The sequence below is a fragment of the Paralichthys olivaceus genome, chromosome 20, assembly GCF_024713975.1.
Source record: "Paralichthys olivaceus isolate ysfri-2021 chromosome 20, ASM2471397v2, whole genome shotgun sequence".
Classification (NCBI taxonomy): domain Eukaryota; kingdom Metazoa; phylum Chordata; class Actinopteri; order Pleuronectiformes; family Paralichthyidae; genus Paralichthys; species Paralichthys olivaceus.
In genome coordinates, this window is record NC_091112.1 from 13,267,888 (window position 1) to 13,290,619 (window position 22,732).

The 22,732-nt window shown below is 43.5% G+C and overlaps 1 protein-coding gene across 20 annotated transcripts in view; it reads left to right on the forward strand.

The window, feature by feature from the left end:
- The window catches only part of adgrb2 (adhesion G protein-coupled receptor B2), a 208,001-nt gene that overhangs the window by 172,338 nt on the left and 12,931 nt on the right, over nucleotides 1-22,732 (forward strand). For 6 of the 20 annotated variants that reach the window (XM_069516268.1, XM_069516275.1, XM_069516280.1 and 3 more), the window contains 11 exons: nucleotides 131-229; nucleotides 2,640-2,739; nucleotides 3,996-4,067; nucleotides 6,347-6,439; nucleotides 7,723-7,992; nucleotides 10,475-10,514; nucleotides 10,965-10,979; nucleotides 12,965-13,137; nucleotides 13,320-14,027; nucleotides 16,454-16,489; nucleotides 18,784-18,897. In XM_069516268.1, the coding sequence (XP_069372369.1) occupies nucleotides 131-229; nucleotides 2,640-2,739; nucleotides 3,996-4,067; nucleotides 6,347-6,439; nucleotides 7,723-7,992; nucleotides 10,475-10,514; nucleotides 10,965-10,979; nucleotides 12,965-13,137; nucleotides 13,320-14,027; nucleotides 16,454-16,489; nucleotides 18,784-18,897 (1,720 nt within the window). Of the gene's footprint in view, nucleotides 1-130; nucleotides 230-2,639; nucleotides 2,740-3,995; nucleotides 4,068-6,346; nucleotides 6,440-7,722; nucleotides 7,993-10,474; nucleotides 10,515-10,964; nucleotides 10,980-12,964; nucleotides 13,138-13,319; nucleotides 14,028-16,453; nucleotides 16,490-18,783; nucleotides 18,898-21,441; nucleotides 21,936-22,732 lie in introns of those variants that run through there. The other 14 variants (XM_069516278.1, XM_069516273.1, XM_069516276.1 and 11 more) reach the window with 11 other exon arrangements.

Consider the following 22,732-nt stretch of genomic DNA (forward strand, 5'->3'; position numbering starts at 1 on the left):
GACATAACTGGAACTTGTGTTTCCACTCCCTCTCCTCCCTCTCCTCCCCCCACATGGTTTTGTGTATGTCTGTTTACGTGTGTGTGTCTGTGTGTGTGTGTTTGTGTTTGTGCGCACACATGTCCTGAAGTGTCCCGGCGGAGGCGCGGAGCCGACTGCTCCTGAAATGCTCCAAGTGTGGCGTGATCTCGAGCACCGCGCTGTCCAGCTCGACTGCCAGCAGTGCCATGTTAGTCCATCTTCATCTTTCTATCTCCCCCACCTCTTCTCTGACTCTCCATCATCATCACCCTCGTTCCATCTTCCCCATTTCCACTCTCTCTCTTTCTGTTTCTCACTCTCCATCATCCTCTCTCCGTCTGTCTCCATGTCCTCTCTCTCCTCTCTCCTTCATCCTTTATAATCTCTGGCTGTCGGTAATGATGCAGGATGACATTCAGACTTGCCTGGATAAAAAGAAAACAAACCAATGAAAGAGAAAAAACACCTGCACTGCCGCTGTTTAATGAGAGCGTGTTTTGAACCAAAGCGCATTTTTCTCGGGTCGTTCAGAGCAAACCTGACCCGTGTCGGACAGTATTTGTGAATCATTTGTTACAGTTAGTTTTAACGTGTTTGTACAGTGCAGCGCAGGTTTAACACATGGAGGCAGCACAGCGTCAGTTCGCCTCTCAATTCTGCTCAACACAACAAATATCACATGGAACAAGAGAAAACCGGAAAAGCATTTGAGTTGTTTAACTTTGTATATTCCCCAAATCTTTTCTGTATAGGGATTTTTTATTTAATTATGCCTGAATTTGTCAAGATGTGTTCCAACAATTTTGAAAGTCAAAGTTAATTTGCGTGTTTTGCATAGCTTGTGACAACAGTTGTATAATGTTGTCTGTGGCTCTGGAGGCACTTTTTCAAGTATGACAAGAATTTGCATTTCGGCTAATGCTGCTCAATATTGCAGGACAATATGGGACATGTAAAATAAAGTGGAAGCAAACAAAACATTTTTCTTTCCTGAGATTTATAAGTGCACCATCTAAGAAATGCAGCGTCCACAGTGTCTAATATATAGTTTACTTCTAGATGATATGATGCAGGATTCAAGCTCTTTCACCCCGTTTTTCTTGAAGTGCCATAAACACAAACTGTCTGAATTTTAAATAAATCTTCATGCAGCCCTCTCCATGGTAAAATTTGAAGAGTTATTGCGCTGGTGTAGCAAAACAAAATATTTCCAAGAGGTCTGTTGTCATGGTTTCCTGTTCAATGCAGTCAGTGCATCTCTGAATTAAAGACCCTTCTATCATTTTACTGTTGCAGATATTCCTGTGCACATGTGTCCTTGTGCAAATCTTTCATTATGGCACAATGTTTGGATTTAAAATCCCAGAGCAGAAACTCTGCCCTTAGTTCAATTGTTATAAAATGAAATTATTTTGTGTCATCACAGAGAAAAAAACAGACCTTATTGATAATCACAAACTTGATCTTAAATCTGCCTGTATATTTTCTAAATATATATATAACATCTTGATATAGTCATTTAAATTCACATTACTGCACTTCCTCTTGCTGCATCATTAGATCATAAGATATCATTAATGATACACTGCTGGAAGAATTAGGATTAATAATAACTCTGTTACATCAAAACAGCCTGTGCAAATGTATTATGTATTGGAATCATATTGTCACAATAGCATTTATTATTTTATTCTTTCTGTGTCCATTTAATTATTATTATTAGTTATTTGTTATATTATTATTCTTTTTTTTATATTATTATTATTGTTATGTTTTTTATTATTCAGCTTTAAATACTTTTATTTGGACATGTATATCCAGAATGAGATAGAAACTGTGATGAAAGTTTTCCTCACTTAACTTTTCTCTCAAATGACCTTGTAGCTCCTCGTTAAAAAGCACTTACTGTGTACAATGACGTACACTTTGCTCAAGAATGGAGGTTGTACTGAACCAAATTGTTAACATCACAGTCCACAACAGCTGGAAACTTGACAGATTAACAAGAGGACGGCACAGCTGTGGCTCGATCGCTCTTTACTTTCTTTTCGTCGTTGCGTTTGGCCGTGCACCTCTATACAGGGACGTGCGTGTGACTTGGCGCAGCAACGCGGGGCTGTCCGTCTGCCACGCTGACGCTTATAAGACCATGAATATGTGCTCAAACAGCATGAACATTTTAAATTGGTGTCTGACTCTGTGGAGTCACACACACACACACACAGTCCTCAGAAACCCCCGTGTCAGTACTTGTCAATGGCCTGTCTCATCTCACAGTTCGCCTGCATGACACTTACTGTGCATCAACCATGTAATTGTGAGCAATTGTCAGTCTCGTAACGATCTACATGATTACACATCATCCTCCACTTCTCAGTTAGAATATTAAGTCTGAAACCTCAGTGTGCCAATCAGCTCCAGATTGCCATCCAGCGATTGGCGTCTGTGTGTGTGTGTGTGTGTGTGTGTGTGTGCGCATGTGCGTTTGTGTGAGTTGGTGTGTGAAGTGGAGTTATGTGACTTTTCAGAACTGGCCTGTCTGGTTTGAGACTGAACCCCTTGTTCCTTCTCCTCCTTCCCTCCCCCCCTCTCTGCGCCTCCTTCTTGTCCTCTGACAGGGCGTCTCTGTGGAGCTCCTGCGTGGTTCTCCCTCTGTTAGCGTTAACCTGGATGTCAGCCGTGTTGGCCATAACCGACCGGCGCTCCACACTCTTCCAGGTGAGGTGTCCAACAACACAAGCAGAAGCTGACACACTGTTCCTCGCACACTTACATCTGCTTTAAAATGTCATATTGTACGGTATCAGAAAGTTCAGCACTGACACAGAAGCGTAGGTTTCTGGAGAGTAGAAGTTGATTGATGCTCATAAATAAATCAGTGATGCAAACTAAAGCATCATCAATCTATGGGCTTACTTGGGCAATAATTAGCGCCGGTGTTTTTGACATGCATCATAAACCACCAGTGTGTGTTGCCCTTTTGGTTCAGTCACTCATCTTGTTTAAAATTTCAATTACATGTGAACCCTGACGTACCACATGTTGTCTGAGCAGATCAGGTTAAAGGTTAAACCTGAATCAATGATTGAATCGGCCAAACGCCAAATTGTATTAAAAGAAGAACAAGCTGCTGTGTGATTCCCACCGTGATAAGAAGAATGAAATGACATGGTATGATTTTTTTCATTTCCATATCAGTGTTTCTTTAATGGTTACGGAGTCATTTCACACTCCGCACAGAAAGACCCCGGCCGAACCGAGATTCACACCGACAGGTTGCTCTGAGGCTACAGTGCTCAGCATACCGCCCCTAACTGTCAAATTAAATTCAGTCATTATCTGCTAACCATTATGCCGATGGAGAGGTGAGTGAAATGAGTCCACAAAACACTTTTTGAAGTTTCAGGGGTAAACAGTGTTGCAGCCAAATCCAATATAATTAAAGTAAATAGTGACCACATCTTCAAACATAAAAAACAACTGAAAAAACTAAATGCCTCCACACGGCTCCTGTGGTGTCATGTTTTTGACACCGCTACTGGAAGTAGTGATGCTAATGGGATTAGCAATGCTACTGTGCACCCCAGTTTGTGCAGTGTGTGCAAACATGAACGCGGCTCCGGAAGATGATAACAACAGACATTTAGGCTAAAAACATGGTGTAAATGACTTTATTTTGTTTTACTTTTGAAGAGAACAAAAGAAACACATTAAACTAATGAGTATACTTATTTTAACAAATTGCTTAGTTTATTTGTTCAGGAAAATCTGTATCATCTCTAACATCAAACATCTTTCTTCCTCTCTGACTTGACACGTGTGATGTATGGCATGTCTAAAAGTGCGAGGTGGGTGTGGGATGAGATGAAAACATAAATCACGATGAAGAACTGCCACTGTGTCAAAGAGGTTGTGAGGTAGCCCAGTATTGAAACTACGTGCAACAACCAACAGATGCCTCTTGTCTCCTCCAGGTCCTTTTCGCCGTCTTTGACTCCGTCCAAGGTTTCGTCATCATCACCGTCCACTGTGCAATGCGCCGGGAGGTGAGTCCGGCTTCTCCTTTTTTTTTTTTTTTTTCCTGAATCCCCTGATGTGCTGAATTCATACATGTCTGTGACCTCAGCAACACTTTGACAGGTGGGACTCACGTTTGCAAATGTCACGTTAGTTTGTAGATCAGTGCGAAGTCATGGCGGAACACAAGCGGATCAGACACGAGAGGGATTAGCGTGGTATTTATGTCCCATGTTGCGAGGGTTCCTCTTCATAATGCAGTATGATAGTGCGGCATTGTCCGTCTGATCCAAGGCTGCTTTAAGAAGCTTACGAAGATGCTGTATGGAATAAGACGATAAGTCCCTAACTAATACCCCCTAGTGTCTATTTGCCACAGGCTTTACAGTGCCCCCAGGGATGCTGAAATTTAAACTCATTATGCATATGAAGCGCTGTACATGTATTCATGCCCTTGAGACAGACATTTACACACACAGTGACACATGCCTACACTGTGGAGTTATTCACTTTTGCACCAAAGCTACCTCAGTGGATTTACAATGGCACCCGTTTTCCGTAACTGTAAATGTGTCTTCTGTCACTGATGCATGTGCGCCATGCACAGCTATCCAGGAGATCATTATGATATTGAATGCACCGCAAAGTGTAAGTGAATTTTTAAAAGCTCCGAATGCTTAGCTGCATTAAATCAATAACACAAATGCAGCACGGATCAGAGTACAGTAAATCCAGGAATTATTTATTGCAAATGTATGAAAATCCCCCTGCAAGAGACTGAGCGTAAATCCTTCGTGGCTGCAGAACAACGGGAAGAGGGGAGTGCTACACTGGAGGGAACACGGGTAGAGAATGAAAGCGTGTTACAGTGCAAAACAAAAGAAGAGGCGGCGCAAAAGTGTGATAGTTTGTGAAGTCAACTAAAAACACAAATCGTGCCCGGTGTAGCAGAGCCACGCGTCGAGCTCCTCTGCAGCACCCATTGCATGTAAGGCGGCGCAGAATGAAAGAAGCGGCGGCGGCACAGTGGGCCCCGCTGAGATCAGTCGTGGCGAGCCGAGCGAACGAACAGGTGTGACGTTAGAGGTGTTGTGATTAGGAGGCAGCGGGAGGGAGGGAGGCGACAGGGAGATATGGAGCCAAGGCATATTGTGAGAGAGAGAGCGGGCGAGGGACTTAGTTAAGTGAGGAGCGAGGAAGGGAAAGAAGAGAGAATGCATGCAGAGATCTGTGGGGGGAAAAAACAAATGTGATTCAAGAGCGAAGCAGGGGATGATAGTAGAGGAGGAGGAAATACAGAGGAAGGTGGAAAGAGAGGTATGGAGTGGACCCATAGAGCGGCTCTCCACTTTGAAGTCAGAATGAGCCAACACACACAGAGAGAGACAGAGACATTCATTCTAAAAGAGAATAGGGGAAATAAACACAGATGAAGATGAGTATGGACACAGAGGGACGGGATCCACAGAAGGACACAATAGAGGCAATAGGCTCAACCATGCAGTATTAATCAGACAAGGATGCTGCTCCAATCCACTCCATTTGTCGCCACTAACACACACACACACACACACACGATGAGACCACCCAGCAAGAGTGACGATGCTGTCGTTGGCTCTCGCACCGCTTCTTACACTAGCACTCTTGTTTCCACGCATGAGATTCTTATGGGATTTGACAGCGGCAACATTGAGAAATGATGTTGCTCCTCAGCGACTAACCAGGCTATCTATAATACAGAGCCTGATGGGGGAGGGGGGTGGGATTTCAGAGTTGAGCGGGATCCATTTGATTTGAGCTGCGTTACAAGAACCAGTCCTCCCACTGTGGGCTGCTGTGTGTTTGCTCAGATGCTGCACGTGGGAGGATGAAGAAGAACAATATGACACCGGAGAGGCCCAGAGGTTAGAGCATCCATATCCCGTACTGTTGGTTTTAATTAGGACCGCGCACCACTGATCTCGCGAAGCTCAAACAGGACACTTTGAAGTGCTGCGGCGTGTATTCTATACCACTTCACTGGCTGTTACATAAGCTAAAAAAGCCCAGTTTCTTTGTGAAGAATGTGGCATTTCCATCTACTTTGCAGCTTTCACAGAATTTGGTATTCACTGAGCATCCGCCATTGCGTTGATAAAGATGAAGACTATAAGACGTGTGAGGAGTGTGTTCCCTGATGCTGCAAAAGTTGCTAACTTAAGTAAAAGTTCCCTTCACTAACTTCTGCTCCTTTGCCTCCTCCCTTCCTCTCTCTCATCCTTCCTCTTTCTTCTCCGTTTTTCATATTCATCCTCTCCCCTCCCCTCAGGTGCAGGACGCGGTGCGCTGTCGGATGGGGGGATGCAAAGACGACAGCGAAAACTCACCCGACTCCTGCAAGAACGGACAGGTGCAGATCATGGTGAATAGCATTTCCATTTCATCCCACATTGCGATCCATTCGCTTTGGAGCAACATTAACCGGGCTGAGGTTTCCACAAGCTCAACCTCCAGTGGAAAGAAGCATGAGTGGCTTTATTGAAGTGCTCCAACTCATTCCTGGCTCTTTTTTATTTTCATTCACCATTTCTACCTTAACAGAAAGTAATTATTGTTTATGCATTATTCATTCGACTGCTTTTCGCAAAGAAATGCAATTTCACTCCCAGCTTGAAGCTAACTTCCTATAGCATTGTAGCAGGACATAAATAGTTGTCAACAAATAGCGTGTCTGAACGGAATCCTGCTGAAATTAATACCAATTCGTTTTTGACACTGCTGCTTCCTCTTACTTCAGTAAGTCAATATCTCCCACTGGACTTCCTGTATTACCAAAAGAGACACTTCAGCACTTTTATTTACTTCTTACCTGAACTCCTTTTTCTCTATTTGAAGAGCACAGCGGTTATTGTAGGTTATTGTATTTGTTCCAAATGTGGCTAATAGTGTGATAAATCACATAGACTTGAAGTGCCTTGCCAATGTCAGCACAGTCACACTGCTGCCATTAGAACATGAGCGACTCTCACATCCCCGCTCCCTTTTATTTCTCCCTTAGACCTGTTTGCAATAACGATTATGGGCCACTGAACGCCCCTCCGAGGTTATCAAAATTAAACTTTGGAGCTATCATTCTGCACAGGGAACTCATTATGACACTTCTCTGTCTCTTGTTTTCATAAGTCAGAGGAGCATTACATTGGAACTGAGCTTATTTAATTTTTGGTTAAATTTATTGTTATCACACAGAGTTCGGCTGGTTGCTATGACAATTGCACTTAGGGAAGATCGTCCTTAAACCTTGTTGCTTCAGTGTTTTTTTTTTGATAATCTGAATGTGAATGAAGAAATCTTTTTTTTAACAGTGGCACAAGTGTTGTATAATCACCCTTGAGAACATTAATTGTGATGGATAATTTGTGTAAGCTGCCACCAATAATATCTGCATCATAATTACAGTAAGCACCATCCTCTTAGGTATCTACACTCAGAGGAAACCTCAATACAGTGTTAACCCGTTGACATTTAGAAACATCATAATGATGCAGGGCTGCAGCTGCACCTAAACGCTGAATCAAAGCCGTCTTTACATAAATTAATTCATCTCTGACAGAATCTCAGTGTTCTCCTCAACAAGTGTCAACAACATGTCCTCCACTAACATTTCAACTTTATGTTTTCCACTCATTTCTTTTACACCATCAGAGAGGTCCAAATGTGAGCTACTGTGGGCAGCAGTGTGGTTCCCTGCGTTACGGCACCTCCCCGTGCCTCTCGGCTTGCCAGCCGCAGCCGCTCCCGCCGTCGTGCCACCAGGCATGCCAGCAAGGCTACCACAGTCTACCCCGCAGCAACCATATCCCCGGGCTAGACCACAGCCACGCACATGAGCATAGCCCCATCCTGAACAATACCCACAACCATGCTCATAACCATAACCACAACCACGCCCTCAACCACATCGGCAGCCAACGAGTATGTCACCTGGAGAAAATTCATTAGTCACCAGTAATTGTGAATAGTTGAGTCCATAGAAGGAGATTGCAGTCTGTAAAACAATCATTTGCAGCAAACATGAGAAAAAATTAAAGGAAGGATGTGACATTTTGAGAGATACACAAACTTTTTGCAGGGAGATGATTGATGCCACTTTCATGTCTTTACTCAACATATATCTAGTTGGTTCAACGCACTAAAAACAAGTGTAAATACATATTATTGTGGTTTTAAACAAGGTTATATGATGGAATATTGCTTGGCTTTGCAACTTTTTGCAGTCTTGTCTCCAGACATACACAAGGTGGAGAACTTGTTGCACACATAGCTAGTTTTGACACAAACAATATATAATGTGCTAATTACTGAGGTTAGATGTGCTGGTTCATGTTCTCATCAGCCTTGTTTTCACTCTGTGAAGTATGCGAGTCAACTAGAGGTAAATTCATTCCTATGGTAACCTTGCCGCAACAAAAGAGGCTATTTCAGTCAATGCAGTTGTTTGATGATGGTTATGGTCAAACTGTGTAGTTTACATACATTCATTTAAAACCTGGCTACAAAAGAAAGAGAGAATTTGACCATGGCTGCTGGGGTGTCTCTGTCCGTCTGTAAAAGGAATGCTTCTCTCTGCGTTGACCACCGGGGGGTGTGGGAATCCGCAAAGTAAACGGAATTACAGACACGAAACAGAACTGTGTGGAAACGAGGCGTAAGCCAGACTGGTACCCTTCTGTTTACAGCTACGCGGAAGTTTAATTTTAAGCATAAAGACGTGAGAGTGACATGAATCCCCTCATTGACGTCATCTGCAAAAGCAAATAAACGTGTAACTAAAATGTCAAACTATTCCTTTCACTGAAAAACTCATCATTGCATCAGATATTGTGTGATTACGCATTGCACCTTCTAAGTAGGAATAGTTCTGCTGGTATAGATAGAAAGTACAACTTGATTTGCTGCAAGATAAGTGTAAATATTGTTTAGTGATTTATCTTTTCACTCTTTATTTCAGCAGTGACCTCAGACTTGACTGCTGTAAGCTACATTGTGTTGACTTCGTCTTTACTGCAGGAATCAGTCAACAGCACTGTATTCCTTTTTCGGACTTTTTATCAGTCGCTTCACTTTACTTAACCTGTGAGCTGTGTCATATTGAGTGTGTGCGATAATTAAAATAAAGATGATTTGTTTTAGTTTGGGAGAGAGACTGCGAGGAAGAGAGAGGGGTTTCTTTCATATCCTCATTCATTCATTTAGACCCATTTATGGTGCTGCGGGTGATTTGCGTACCAAGAGCTTCCCCCACTCCTCTGAGGCCCTTGCATATTCTCTCCTTCCCTTCTCTTTCAGTTTTTCATTTCCCCCTCTCCTCCTCACTCTTTGCCTCCGTGGCGTGCCCAAACTGTCTAAAATCTGTAGTTTATTATCCAAACAAAGGCTTTTGTAAGTGAATCCCACTGAGGACAGGAGGAAGCTCTGTGGCGGGGAAAAGGAAAGGACCGCGGCTGCATAGCAATGAGCTTCACTTTCACTAAAGTTCAGGGAAAAAACTTACGCGGTGGCCATTTAGGAGACAATACTTCTTCATTTAATCTGCCGCCTTCTGGGTTTTTCGGAGCGTGTCTTTACCCTCAGGAGCGCTGCCACCCTGCATTTCTCAAGGGATTTCTACATCAAAGCAAATAAACATCATTTTTGCTTGTGCTCAAAATACATAATCTACATAAAATCTAAGTTTTTTTTCAATGCAGGCGACTCAGTGTAGTGCATTTGTGCTCAGTTCAGTGTTGAGAAGGAATTATAAAAGCGTTTGTGGTCCTTACATTATATATATAGTTTTTTGCAGTCTGAGAAAAGACACCGCCGTGAAGTTATTCTTCCACTGGCACAGCAGATAATAGTCTCGCTGCTGTGTAAATTCCTGTCCCCGTTTCCACTCAGACGACACCGAGGTGACTGTCGAGGCATACAGCAGCATTACGTACCTGGCAGAACTCCACCACGTTCTGCTTGTCTCCCTCTCTCTACCGCAAAGTCTGTATTTTTGGATTTGCTACTGCTTGTGAACCGATTCACATCACAAAACAAATTGGCAGCAGCGTTTGCCATCAGTCAGAATTTCCTCCATGTTCTTTGTTCTTTTTCGGCTTGATGAGGGCTTTGGACAAATTTCGCTATGAAGACATGAAAACCGGCGTGACTAAAGGCGCTGTATTTTGTTTTATGTTCCCGTTCATAGAGGGCATTTCTAATTGACTGTCGCCATGGCAACACATCCTATCGTCTTCTGCAGAGTCACATTAGAGCATCAGCATGATTGAATGCAGCACAACCATTTGAGATCCAATCACTCATCAGGCCTGTGGTGCTGCTACTGTTATGCTAATGCAGTGACTGTACTTTGCACATAACATTCTCATTGTGTCTCCTCTCTTCCTGCCCGGCCTCCCTCTTTTAGACGGATTTTGAGAAGGACGTTGACTTGGCGTGTCAAACAGGTGAGCTCTCCCTTCCACCTGCTTTCTCCTTCCCTCCCTCCTTTTGTCTTCTTTCTTGTCTTCTTTTTTAGCACCCTTCGTCCAACACAGGATTAGCGTTTGCTGTGAGGCAGCCGGGAGATGTTGCATTCTTAGCTTGCCGCCATGCATGTTGAGGAAATGACAGGAGATGATGCGCTACATCTCGACACAGTTGTGCACAAATTATTATGCCTTATCAATCACACTGATTCTGCCCAGTAAGTGTTTAGTGAGCATATGTTTGGATGAGATGTGTTTAATTGTGCATGATAATAACACTCCTCAATGTGTTCAGACCTGTTTACCTCGCTGTTGACAACGATGCTGTGTGTGTGTGTGTGTTAAATTGTGTGCAAATGTACCACAATATAGTTTATGTTGTGCTTTAAAGATATTAACACACCATCACTTTCCCCTCCACCCTTGCAGAGAGAGGACACCCATGTAAGTTTTGCACCTAACTGACCTACTTCACTCTGCCTGATCTTTCCTAAAACAATTCCAACAGACAAATCCGGGTTGTAGGTGAAACTGCAGAATGAATTTCACCGCAAAACAACCATCAGATTTGTCTGATTCTCTGAGCCTCCACTGTTGGATTCCGATGTGAAGGGATCAGCCTGGTGAAGTTTCACACACCATGTCCGACCCTTTCACATCTCCAACAGGACGGTGGAACAGAGAGAGGGGTAGGTTCTGGTATGCTCAGACTCCAGCAGGATACAGCTTCACTTTCTGATCAAATGTGCAGCCTGACATTTTGTGACATCAGCACAGTCCACGACCCCGTTTAGTCTCGGTATTAACATCCGTGGTGAGTGATCCGATGAGACGTGGACAGGGACGCTGGAAGTCAGTGAGAGTCGAGGGTGCTGAGAGAAAGTCTATAACACGTCATATTCGACGCAGAGCAGCAGCTCAACATTCCTGATTTTAGCTTTAATTTGAAGTCTTACAACATTTTACATTAACTGACAACGAACATGAACATCAACTATGTGTCAAAGCAACACATTCAGCTGTGGACAGTTGGAATTTGGTTTATGTTCTTAGTGTCAGATAGACTTTGCAGAATAAAATTAATGAATCAATTATTATAGAAAAACACCACAATGCTACTCTCAAAATGTCACTTGAGAAAAATTAAATATTAAAACTTTTAAAATAACCTTTACTGACTTGCCGCCCCCTCAGCACCCCTACTTCCATCGTCCTTGGATGTGGCCAGTGCTAAGTACTCTCCCAAATATGTCCTGAAAGTGTCCTGAGATCCGATCACTCAGACTATTTTTGGAGGTGTGGCCAGAGTCATTTAGCTGGTTGAACGCAATTGCATCCCTAGGACCAGCCACTCAGACAACATCCCCTGACACGCTTCACAATTAATCCAAAGTATTTATATGCTTCTCAGTGAGATCCAATTACAAGTGGTCAGAGGAGACACATTCCTGACACATTTTTAAACCAGGTGTGAACACGTACATACACGGATCTCTCAGGACGGATGTTAACACAAGGTCTGAACAGGGCCTACATGAGAATGGTCTGTGTTACATGCTTGGTCTAGAATTTGATTTAGGGTCCCATGGAGTAAATATTGTTTTCTCTGATGGTGACAGAACAAGCATGATGTTTAGCATGAACCATAGATGGTTTGATCTGTGATTGTGATAATAGCTATTAGCTTTGATCAAACATTGTGTCTCATCAGCATGTCGTAGTCTAGGTTATTTGGAGTAGCTTTTCTAGAAATGTAGTGCGTCTGTTTTTTTCCGAGCAACATGCATGAAAGCTAACCCAAAGCCACTGTAACTAGTTTAATGTTCAGTAAAAAAAAATTTGTATGGTTTTACAAAATAAATACACAGAAATACATGTGCATTTAAGCCCATAAACAGACAGACTCCCAATGATATAAGAGTCACAAGCTGGTGCATGAGCGAGATATGGGACAGGACTCAGCAGCGAGGGAATTTGGCTCCATTTCATTTGAGGCACACAGCAGTTTGCACCGTGGCTCCTTTCTTCCAAGCTAATAAAAAATCCTGACTCACTGGCAAATCTTGAGATGGAGCATCGACCTAAGGTCACAGTGTCAGAGACAAAACTCATATTAGTTACAGTGAAGCGTAAAAGCCCAAAATGAGAATTGAAACTTTCATTTGGATGATGTGATCCGTCCCAAAGCTGCATCTACAAACTTCAACATCAGGACCTTGTTTTTGTCTTTTATCTGTTTTTGCCTACACCTCTTGATCAACTTTGCTCTGTTTGCTGTAAATAATATAAATTCCCCTCCATTTAATATCCATTCCTATTTTCTAATTCAAATATCCCTCTCACTCCTTCTTTTACCCCACTCATAAACTCCTCACCACTGCTTCTTTTTTCACCTTCACTCTGTTTCCTCAACTTCTCTTCTCACCCAGTCATTTTCAAGGAGGTCAACACCTGTAACCCAGCCACCATCACCGGGACCCTTTCCCGCATCTCCCTGGATGACGAGGACGATCCTAAGCTGGCAGCCCATCAGGAGGGGGGAGTCGGAGTCAACTTCAGCTCCCTCCCCGGGAACATTCCCCCTCCCAACCTGATTGTACAGGTACAGGACTGAAGAGATTTACGCTCATTGATAATTGGAATGATCACTTTAGGGCCTTGCTCACTTTGTCTGTCCCAAACAATAAAGAAGCAAAAATGGCGATAGGATCAGAACTTATCTTCACGGTCAGGCTCTTCGATGTGCAGTTGATAAGCAGTTGATCTCTATTCTTTTCCACACAGGTTCCACCACTAGGAGGCCTCAATGAGTTGAGTGAGACGCCCCTGAAGAAGGAGGTGAACGTGGACCAGCAGAGACAGCAGGGGCAGCAGCGCAGCGGTGCTCAAATCTACCTGTGCACTGAGAGCGGCCTGGGCTGGGCGCGCCCACCGGCTTCCTCCAACAACTCCCAGGATGGAAGTGCTGGGAGCGGAGGAAGTGCAGGAGGAGGAAGTGGCGGAGGAGGGGAGGGAGACTACATGGTCTTACCTCGTAGGACGGTCAGTCTCAAGCCCTCAGCGCCCTCCTCCCAAGGAGGCCTGGGCCTGGGGGGTGAGGATAAGCCTCTCAACATCGCAGTGGAAGACCCTCCCTTCCCCCCGCCACCCTCTCCCCTGACCCTCCACCCAGCTGAGAGCGAGGCCTACCCGGTAGATTTTGTCCCATCCAGCGTGGGCGACATGAACATCACTATGAACCTCAACCGCTCCTATGGGACGATCAAAACCATGCCCCACGGGCACGGCCACATGATGGCCCCGGGTGGTGTTGTACACTCCCACGGAGGACACATGCACTCCCACGGGCATTCACTCCAGCTGAAGCCGGGTCAGAGGCCATCAGTCAGACAGATTCTGACGGGGGGAACAACGGTGGAGAGAACCAGGACCCTGCCACGTAACCTTGGCAGCACCAACGCCAACACCAGCCTCTCAGCAGGATCCCTGGAGGTGGGTGAGAGATTGAGGAATGGGAAGAAAAGGTTCCCAGTGGTAGTGCAGCTTCTCCACTATGTCCACATTTCACATGAGATCATGGGTTAAAGTTGTGGATGTGGTAGTGGTGTAGTTATATAACGCTCACTAGCGGATTAAGAGAAAGAGCAAGTTAGTGGGAGAAAGAACTCTAAGAAAAAGATTTATTTATTTAACGTGGTACTCTCTCTATGTCAGCACTTGAAACCCTTTTTGGAGTTTTAAACAGAAAAAGTAAACATGATTTGCATTCAGTGTCTCTTTAAACTTTAAAAGAAACTGATTTGCGTCCTGACAGAGTCAGGATGTGAGAAGAAGATTTCAGTCTTATGTTTATTTAATTAAAGATTTTAATGACATTTTAACAATGTGTCAAACAGGCTATGATGCAGAAGTGTGCTATCACAACTGTTATTATGTATCCACTGAGTAGTAGTTCTGCTGTTGACTGAGGCAGTGAGTGTCGGAATGAGTTATTCTCATAATGACAGACAGCTTCTTCTCAGTGTGTGTGTGTGTGTGTGTGTGTGTGTGTGTGTGTGTGTGTGTGTGTGTGTGTGTGTGTGTGTGTGTGTGTGTGTGTGTGTGTGTGTGTGTGCGTGCGTGCGTGCGTGCGTGCGTGCGTGCGTGCGTGCGTGCGTATGTGTGTGTGTGCATGTGTGATACCCCCTCCTAACCATACAAGGTGGCATAGCAGATGGACTGAGACAGACAGGATCAGAGGAAATACTCCTGGTGAATGTCAGCCCACCTTAATTTTACAGCACAGACACACACACACACACACACACATCAAAAGAAGCAAACAACAACACAGGCACACATATTGAATCTTCCCCCAATGGCATCTTGCTGACTCACAAGGTTGATTAAAGAGATGGAAACGACACTTTCAGTGAAAAGTGCAGATGCTTAATTTAGGGCTGAGGACGTTAAGGACGAGTCATTAGAACTCATAAAAAATCAGTGTCAGAAGAGCTACGAGTGCACTCATGAATACCAAAAAAAAAAGGTCTGCGGCGGAACCTGTGGAATGCAATTCACTGCCATAATTTCCCCCTGTTTGAATAGGCTTGATTTGGAGATGGATATAAGAGTGTGCCTCTCAAGATTAAATCACAGCTGTGTTTTACTCCGCGACTCAAACATGGTGACGCATAATGGAGGGATCACGCAAATGTACTCATAGTCTTTTTTTCACTGTTAATTTTTAGTCACAGGCGTTCACGGCGGGGCTAACAGGGCATATTATCTTATTATCCTACTTTAGAAACCAATAGAGTGAGTGCTGATACATAAATTATTATCTTCTTACAACAAACTGTTTGTTATAGAGGTCACATTATCATAAATTTCCCTAAGTTTAATTCGTACATGCAACTCGAATGAGAAACAATTGTGTACGTTGCTGGGTATCTCTTTTAGCACCACCACATCATCAACTCCAAGATCAAGAGTCCTGATGAATATTGTATGAGTGAGTTAATGATGAATGTTTTATGTGTGTTCCCACCAAAACATGCAATATACTGGCACATGTATATGCATGTTGCATGTCTACCATAACATAAAGAAAGCTCAATCAAGGCAATTCTCTAGTAAAGGTAAGGATTTCTCTGCAGGAGGGACGGTATATTTGCATTCTTCTATGAGTAGGGGAATTTGCAAAGGGAAGAGGACGCCTGAGAGAGAAACGCTTTTCTTTATCTGTTTGCCTTCCTATACCTTTTTAAAAGCCTGGCTGCCGTAGCATCAGATCAGCAAACTCTGCCCTTTCAAAGAGTGAATGCAGCTTTTAACTAACTGTGGAGAGCAGCCCTTCTCTGTGCCAAATGCAAATCTGCTCGACAGCGAGCGCCAGATAGGAAGTGGGAGATGGAATATAATGCAATGCAATGTCAGGGCCAGATGAGCTGGAAATGTCTGCAGCTGTTAAATTGGCGGCTTGTGTGCTACTCACTAAAGCTGCAGGGGCACATAAGAAGAGAGGGGTGGGGTCCGAGCGAGATAAGAGGATGGAATCAATTTCTCTTTTGATCTGAACAATCTCCAACATATTTTCAACAAATTCTCAGCAGGGAAATAGCACAGGATGATTTATGCTAGGGTCGTAATGATTATATTTGAGACCATGTGAGCCGAGAAATTATTATTTCACTCTAATTCTGCGTTATTCCACTTCACTAATCTTATTATGTTGCAAGAGACTGCAATAATTTGCTTTTTGCTATGACAGTTGCGAGGATATCGGTATCATGTTGGGCAGCCGGCGCACATTAGTGCTCCTCTTGTTACTGAACAACGGCTCTAGAGAGACTAGATAGAGACGTCTGAAGTTCAATAGTGGTCAAGGGGTGGTGATTGATGCTGTCTTCTCTCCCCCTGCCCCCCTCCTCTTCCAGAGGAAAAGAGTTCGGTACTCTGAGCTGGACTTTGAGGTAAGACCCCTGACCTCACCCCTCCCCTACATGTCATCAGCCTGTCTCTGCTTTCTTGTGCTTCTGCCAGGATTTGAATAACACGTAGAGGAGCAAAAAGCACTGCTAAACCCCCTCCCCTCCGCACCTGTGTCTCCCTTTGCATTTAGAACAATGAACTGTTTGAGAACCACCTTACATAGTATGCTGTTTCTCCAACAGTGGCCTTTAAAACTGACCCTGCCTATTATCTGTCAGACTTAATTAATTCAATCCAATTAGCATCATGGAAACAAAAACATCAAGCTGACATGTACGATTAGACCAAACAAAGGTGTTGTGTCGTTGTCAGGGGTCCTGGTTGAAGAAACAGCAAAGTAGAGTGCTTTTTGTGTCTGTATGAGTACAAGTAGTTTAGTCCAGGATCGACACGTCTGTGGCCGTAGTTGATTGGCTGGTTATATCTGTTGGAACGACTTGGGTCGAGAGCGTGAGAGTGTGTTCGTGTAAGAATGACCTGGGTGCCCTGGGAATTTCCAGTCTCTATTAAGTGCGCCTGATAACTCCGAGTTACTAAAATTACTGCACCATTCTTTGCACTGATGCCTTTTTTGTGCAATATCAGTGACATTTCAACCATTGTAAAGACTGGACATTCACCTCCCACCATGCAGAGACTGTATATACTGCGTATAGAGGGTATGAGTAGGGACAAGCTAACAGTGACTATGGCTGATCATTCTACTTATCTGGCAAATACACTGGAGAGTCATAAGTGGCTGCTGCATGAGCAAAGAGGTCTGCTCTCCTGGAAATCATCTCTTTTCTCTTCAATTGACTATTGACTTTTGAGAAAGAGGTTGACATTGATATACCAGGGAAGGGTACACTTCCATAATCTAATGGAAGGTAAGCACCGTTTTACCCTCTTATACTTTAAGAAATTAACTTTAATGTTTTTTTTTTTATCAGTTTTGAACTTAATTAAGAATGTAGTCATGTTGGATAATAATACTTATAAAACACTCAACACTTAAAGAGGTACTCCAATGATTAAGTATTGCACTTGGAAGACATATATGTAAAAAAAGAGAGCGGTAAGAAGAGCAGCTTTCAGTACATTTTCCACGGAGCTGGAAGATTCACAGCGAGTGTGTGTGGGTGTGCTGATGACAGACATAAAAAAAAACTAAAACAGTCCATAAACGTCGAAGATGCCGACAAAGATGGCAAATTGAGAAAACAAGTTTTAAGATCTTTTGGTGATATTCGCCAAAGCCGTCAATGTGCGATGAAATAGAGCATGTCCACCTGCATGCTCTACTCAGGCACCACCCCTCGCCTGAATGTTCCAGGCAATCTCCTGTTGCTTCCTTTGTGTAAAAGAAAACATTTGGTTCAGACATTCTCCGGAGTGTCCGAGTCTAAAAATGGCTTGGGTGTAAAATTGGTGGAGTGCCCCTTTAACTGAGCAGTCTTTAATTTGGAGGTTATTAAAATCATCTACCTGAAGTCACAGTTTAATCAGATGACATTTGAAATGCTTCAGTATGGCTCAATACAAGGACATGCCAAAGACAAAATGCATCGCAGCAAAGGAACTATCTAAGCTGAGCAGAGATGAGTGTCCACTCTGAAGACACTGGGGCACGAAACGCAGTCCTGCTCGGTAAGTGTGCGGCTGTGGGTGCTGGCATCTTGCCCCCCTGTGTCACTCTCAGCCGAGCAATCTGCTTTGACGATTAGCTTCTGTCGAGTAGCTCCAGCACTGCCCATTAGCTCAGAAAGACAACAGCAGTGACACTGACAAATGCAGTTTGCTGTCACAGACTCAAAGATCTGGACTATAGCTGCCATCGAGACGGACATATTCTGAACACAGGGATGGCAGTTTTTGCCAAATGTAATTTCAAGCGGGCCAGAGTTAAATTCCAGTCCATCTGTTACACATTTAATGAGTGAGACAAAACCAGGACCACCAGCTAGCAGCCACCGGTCTGATACAATGGCATTTCTGTCAGTCATTTTCACCAAATTTTCACTCGAAGGACTCCTCTGCAGCGCTCCCAGTCGCCAAATTCCTAAAGACTGGGGAAATGGATGATGTATGAGCATGAGCCAGCAGTCGATCAATGTGTCGGCGTCCCTCTCTAACCCCCTCTTCGTGGCTGGCATCACTGCCATCCCTCAGCTTTTTACCCATCCCCCCCCCACCCCCGCCTGCTCATATATTGGCCCGACCCTTCTTCCTTTTGCCTTTTTTTTGGGTTTCTATTTGGTTCATTTTTGCTGTCCCTTCCTTTCTTCCCTTCCAGAAAGTGATGCACACTCGCAAAAGACATTCTGAGCTGTACCATGAGCTCAACCACTCGTCCAAGTTCCACACCATAGACAGGTATAGCAGGGACGCAGCCATGTCCACATTCAAGGTAAGACCATTGCCCAAGAGTGGGGTTGCAAACTCGCTTTGCCCACGCACCTCCACTCCCCCTCACACTCTGTCACAATCCCTAAAACCCCTCCCCGTTGACACTGAAGGATTGACACTGAAAAATAGTAATATTGGTCACTGAATGTGGCTGAATATCATCAGCACTGTAGTGACATTGCTCTCACTTTTAAATGCAGCTTCCAGGCTACTATAGTCATAAAGATTCTGAGCATAACTCCCAGTCATTTACAAACATGAGGTACTTTTGAAAGCGGTTGTATTCATTACGGTGTCTTTTTTTCGGCCACATTGCTGCTTGTGAAATGTAGAAACATTGCTCTAACAAGGGAGCTTGAATTTAATGTGAATACTGCATATATTTTCTTTGGCATTTGATTAATTCTCTCTTGTACCTATTATCACATCCGAGGACAATTGAACAATTTAACTCCTCGTAAATACAACTCTTAAGGCGCAGTCTATTCCTGCTTGGCCGCCGTATATCCAATTTTATGTCTCATGAAACTGGCCTGAACTGATTTCATTCTCACTTTGCGATTGGCTACTTGATGACATGAGCTGTTTGCTGATAATCAATCACAACCTGTTAATGAAATCCTAATTCTGCAATTTAAGAGCCGTGAACCAATTTCTCACCTCACTATTCTATTCTATTGGTCATAATGTGCTGCTGAAAAAAAACACCTTGTCTATACCCACAAATGTTTTGTGTTTGCCTTTCACACTTGTTAATATTCTGTTTCATGGAATCATTGTTTATGTACTGTGCCTGGTTTATCATGTATGTGTGTATGTGTGGTTTCTGAATGGATGGTTGTGTGTGTGTGTGTGTGTGTGTGTGTGTGTGTGTGTGAGTGAGTCAGTCAGTGGGGTGCTTGGGTGGGCACCTGTGCTCTTGAGACACCGAAGCATATTTGAATCATAAATACACCATTAGCAGCAGACCAAAGAGTTCCCGCTTGCTCTGCACTGACCTTCAGAGGACCAGTTTCATTAAAAATTTAAATGCACACACACACATGCTCACACTCCCCTCGTCCGCAAAGCTTCAGTGCATATAGCCATGATGAGTTAGTCAGCCCTGATTGGTGTACTTTCCCCTGGCATCGGCGGTATGCTGGTTCACATCTAATTTACACAGCCTGACATCTCTCATATTCCCCGTGCCATATAGCAACACACATTTCGTACATACACACACACGTACAGACACGCTGCCATTTAAAAGTACCAGACTTGGTCTTTTCCTTTTACTTCTTATTTGCTCAACGTCTTGATCAAGGTTTTCAAAAGCAGTGGCCGACTCCCGATTCATTAATGCCGAGCACATATGTCACAGAGGGGGAAGAAAAATGGCATGCTGCTTGCAACGGCAGGAGCCCCATATTAGAAGTCTGCGGTTCTAAACAGTCGCACCACACCGTGCTAATGTTCCTCGGAGGGAGCTCAGGTGTGCTTTGAGATTACAGCCCAATGTAAAAGAAATGAAAGGCCAGCCACAAATAATAAAGAGGCTGTATTTGAACTAATTAAGAGAAATTGGAAGCAGCGTTTCCTCTGGATTAGTGACGTCACTGGAAGTTATGAAACGAAAGGGCAGCAAATATATAGCCAGCTCCTCCAAATCCCTTGTGTTAGAAGTAAGCAGGCAGTTCACTTAACTGTGAATAATTACATGGATAATGCTATCAGTGTCAGGCCTTTGACGGGAGCCAGAAAGAGTTCAGCTTGGCTGTTGTCAACACCTCACTTTGAGAGTCACCCCCAGACATGGACATGCTGACTATACAGTAATTATGGAGATGAGTAGGGTGTATGTGTGTGTGTTTGTGTGTGTGTGTGTGTGTGTTTGGGTCTGCGTGTCTGTACACTTGCATATTTGACTGCCTATGTATGTGCCTGCATGTGTGTGTGTGTGTGTGTGTGTGTGTGTGTGTTTGTGTGTGGTTGCAGGCATGAGTGTTTAGTCCACTTGTCTGTTGTTTGCATTTGAAGTCCTTGTGTGTCTTTGAAGCACATAAACTGTGTTTAGGAGACAATTACTGCATGAGTAATGATATAATTGTCTCATAATAACTTTAATAACCTCCCTGCCATGCCATATGACAGACACTGACAGTGATTTTAACATATATTACACAAGTGCCACAATTTAATAGCAAACATAATTGCATTTCACCAGGATATCTTCTCATGGGTGGACACCCAAAGTACTGTGGAAGCCGATATACACCCCTAACTTCATATATCCAATTGACTGAGTCACTTAAGGACAGGCACTAGTGAGCATCTCACCTTTTGAATGATGCACATGCTTGGCCTATTCCTGGCAATACTTCCATAAGGAAAACGCTCACCCCACCTTACCTGCCCAATGATGAGTCATCAAACTCTTAAACTCATTAACCCCCTTGACCTTTGCAGGCCTCTTTCTCCCTTAAAGTCTAAACAGTGTTTTAACCCGCAACTAACCACCCTGTAACCCATTCTAACCACCGTGGCGGGTGTTCGTTCACCACAGGTCCCCCCTCCCCCTCCACCGAGGCACAACATCGAGCCATCGCTAGTACGCAGAGCGTCCCTCGTTTACAAAGAGAGTCAACGTAAGGCATGCTAAACCCCACATAAAGATGGTGCAGTAGAGCCCCCTCTAACTCACTCTAAACAGGCCGATGAGTTGATGTGCTACATGTCACTGTATGTGTCCAATAGTTTGCCACTGTTTGTTCTGCAGCTCTGTTGGTCAATATCGCAGTAATGCACATTTCACATGGAACAGAACGTTGGTTAAACGCCTCCTGCAAACAGGGATTGTGCGCTCCTAGCTTAGCAATTGTAACAAGCCACAGCTCAACCTGTCAAGCTTCCACATGTTGAATGATACTCTGCATTTTCAATGACTTAAAGGTACAGTGTGTAGAATTTAGTGATATCGAGTGGTGAAGTTACATGTTGCAGCTGAACACCCCTCACCTCACCCTCCTCTTCTAAACATGAAAAAGAACCTGTGGTAGCCTTTAACCTTTGTGTCGTGTTCGTTTCTCCCCACTTACTTTGGTGCTCCCGGTCAAATTTGACCGGCCTGTTTTAACTGCCCTTACATTAACACAAAAACCATTGATCGTCACCAAATTGTATTTAACTCCCTTTTAACCTGTAAACAATGTCTCAGACTACTGGTTACATGAATAACTGCAGTGAATAGACACAGAAATTGAAAGTTGTATTCCAAAATTAACATTTATTGTAGAAAAATCAAAACAGAGACCAAATTCACAGAACACCAGAACATCAACAACTCAAAATTCAATGAAAGTAGTGATCAGCAATTGTAAATGTTCAAATGCCTAGTGTGGAGGATATCATAAGCCCTTGAGACAATAAAATGTAAAACACAATATTTATGATTGATCGAAATGGAAATCGGTCAGATTTGACCCGAACACGACACAAAGGTTAATTGTCATAAAAACTCAAAAGGTGTTTTAGTTTGTCCAGTCTGGACTAATGTAAAAAACATGGCGGCCTCCATAGAGAGGGTCCCCTCCATGTAAATATAAAGTATTTAAATATAAAGGGCCTTTTCTGGGGTAAAGAAAACTACAATTCATACAATTTAGATGAAATGAACTAGTGAAAACATCATGAGGATTATTCTACATTAAATTTCTGCCAATAGATCTGTTTCACCTAAATCTTACACACTGGACCTTTAAATGGCTAATTGTGTTTTGCGTACAGAGCATCACAGTGGGAAGGATTACATCATTAACTTGTGGGTGCACATTAGGGTGCATCATTAAAAAATAACA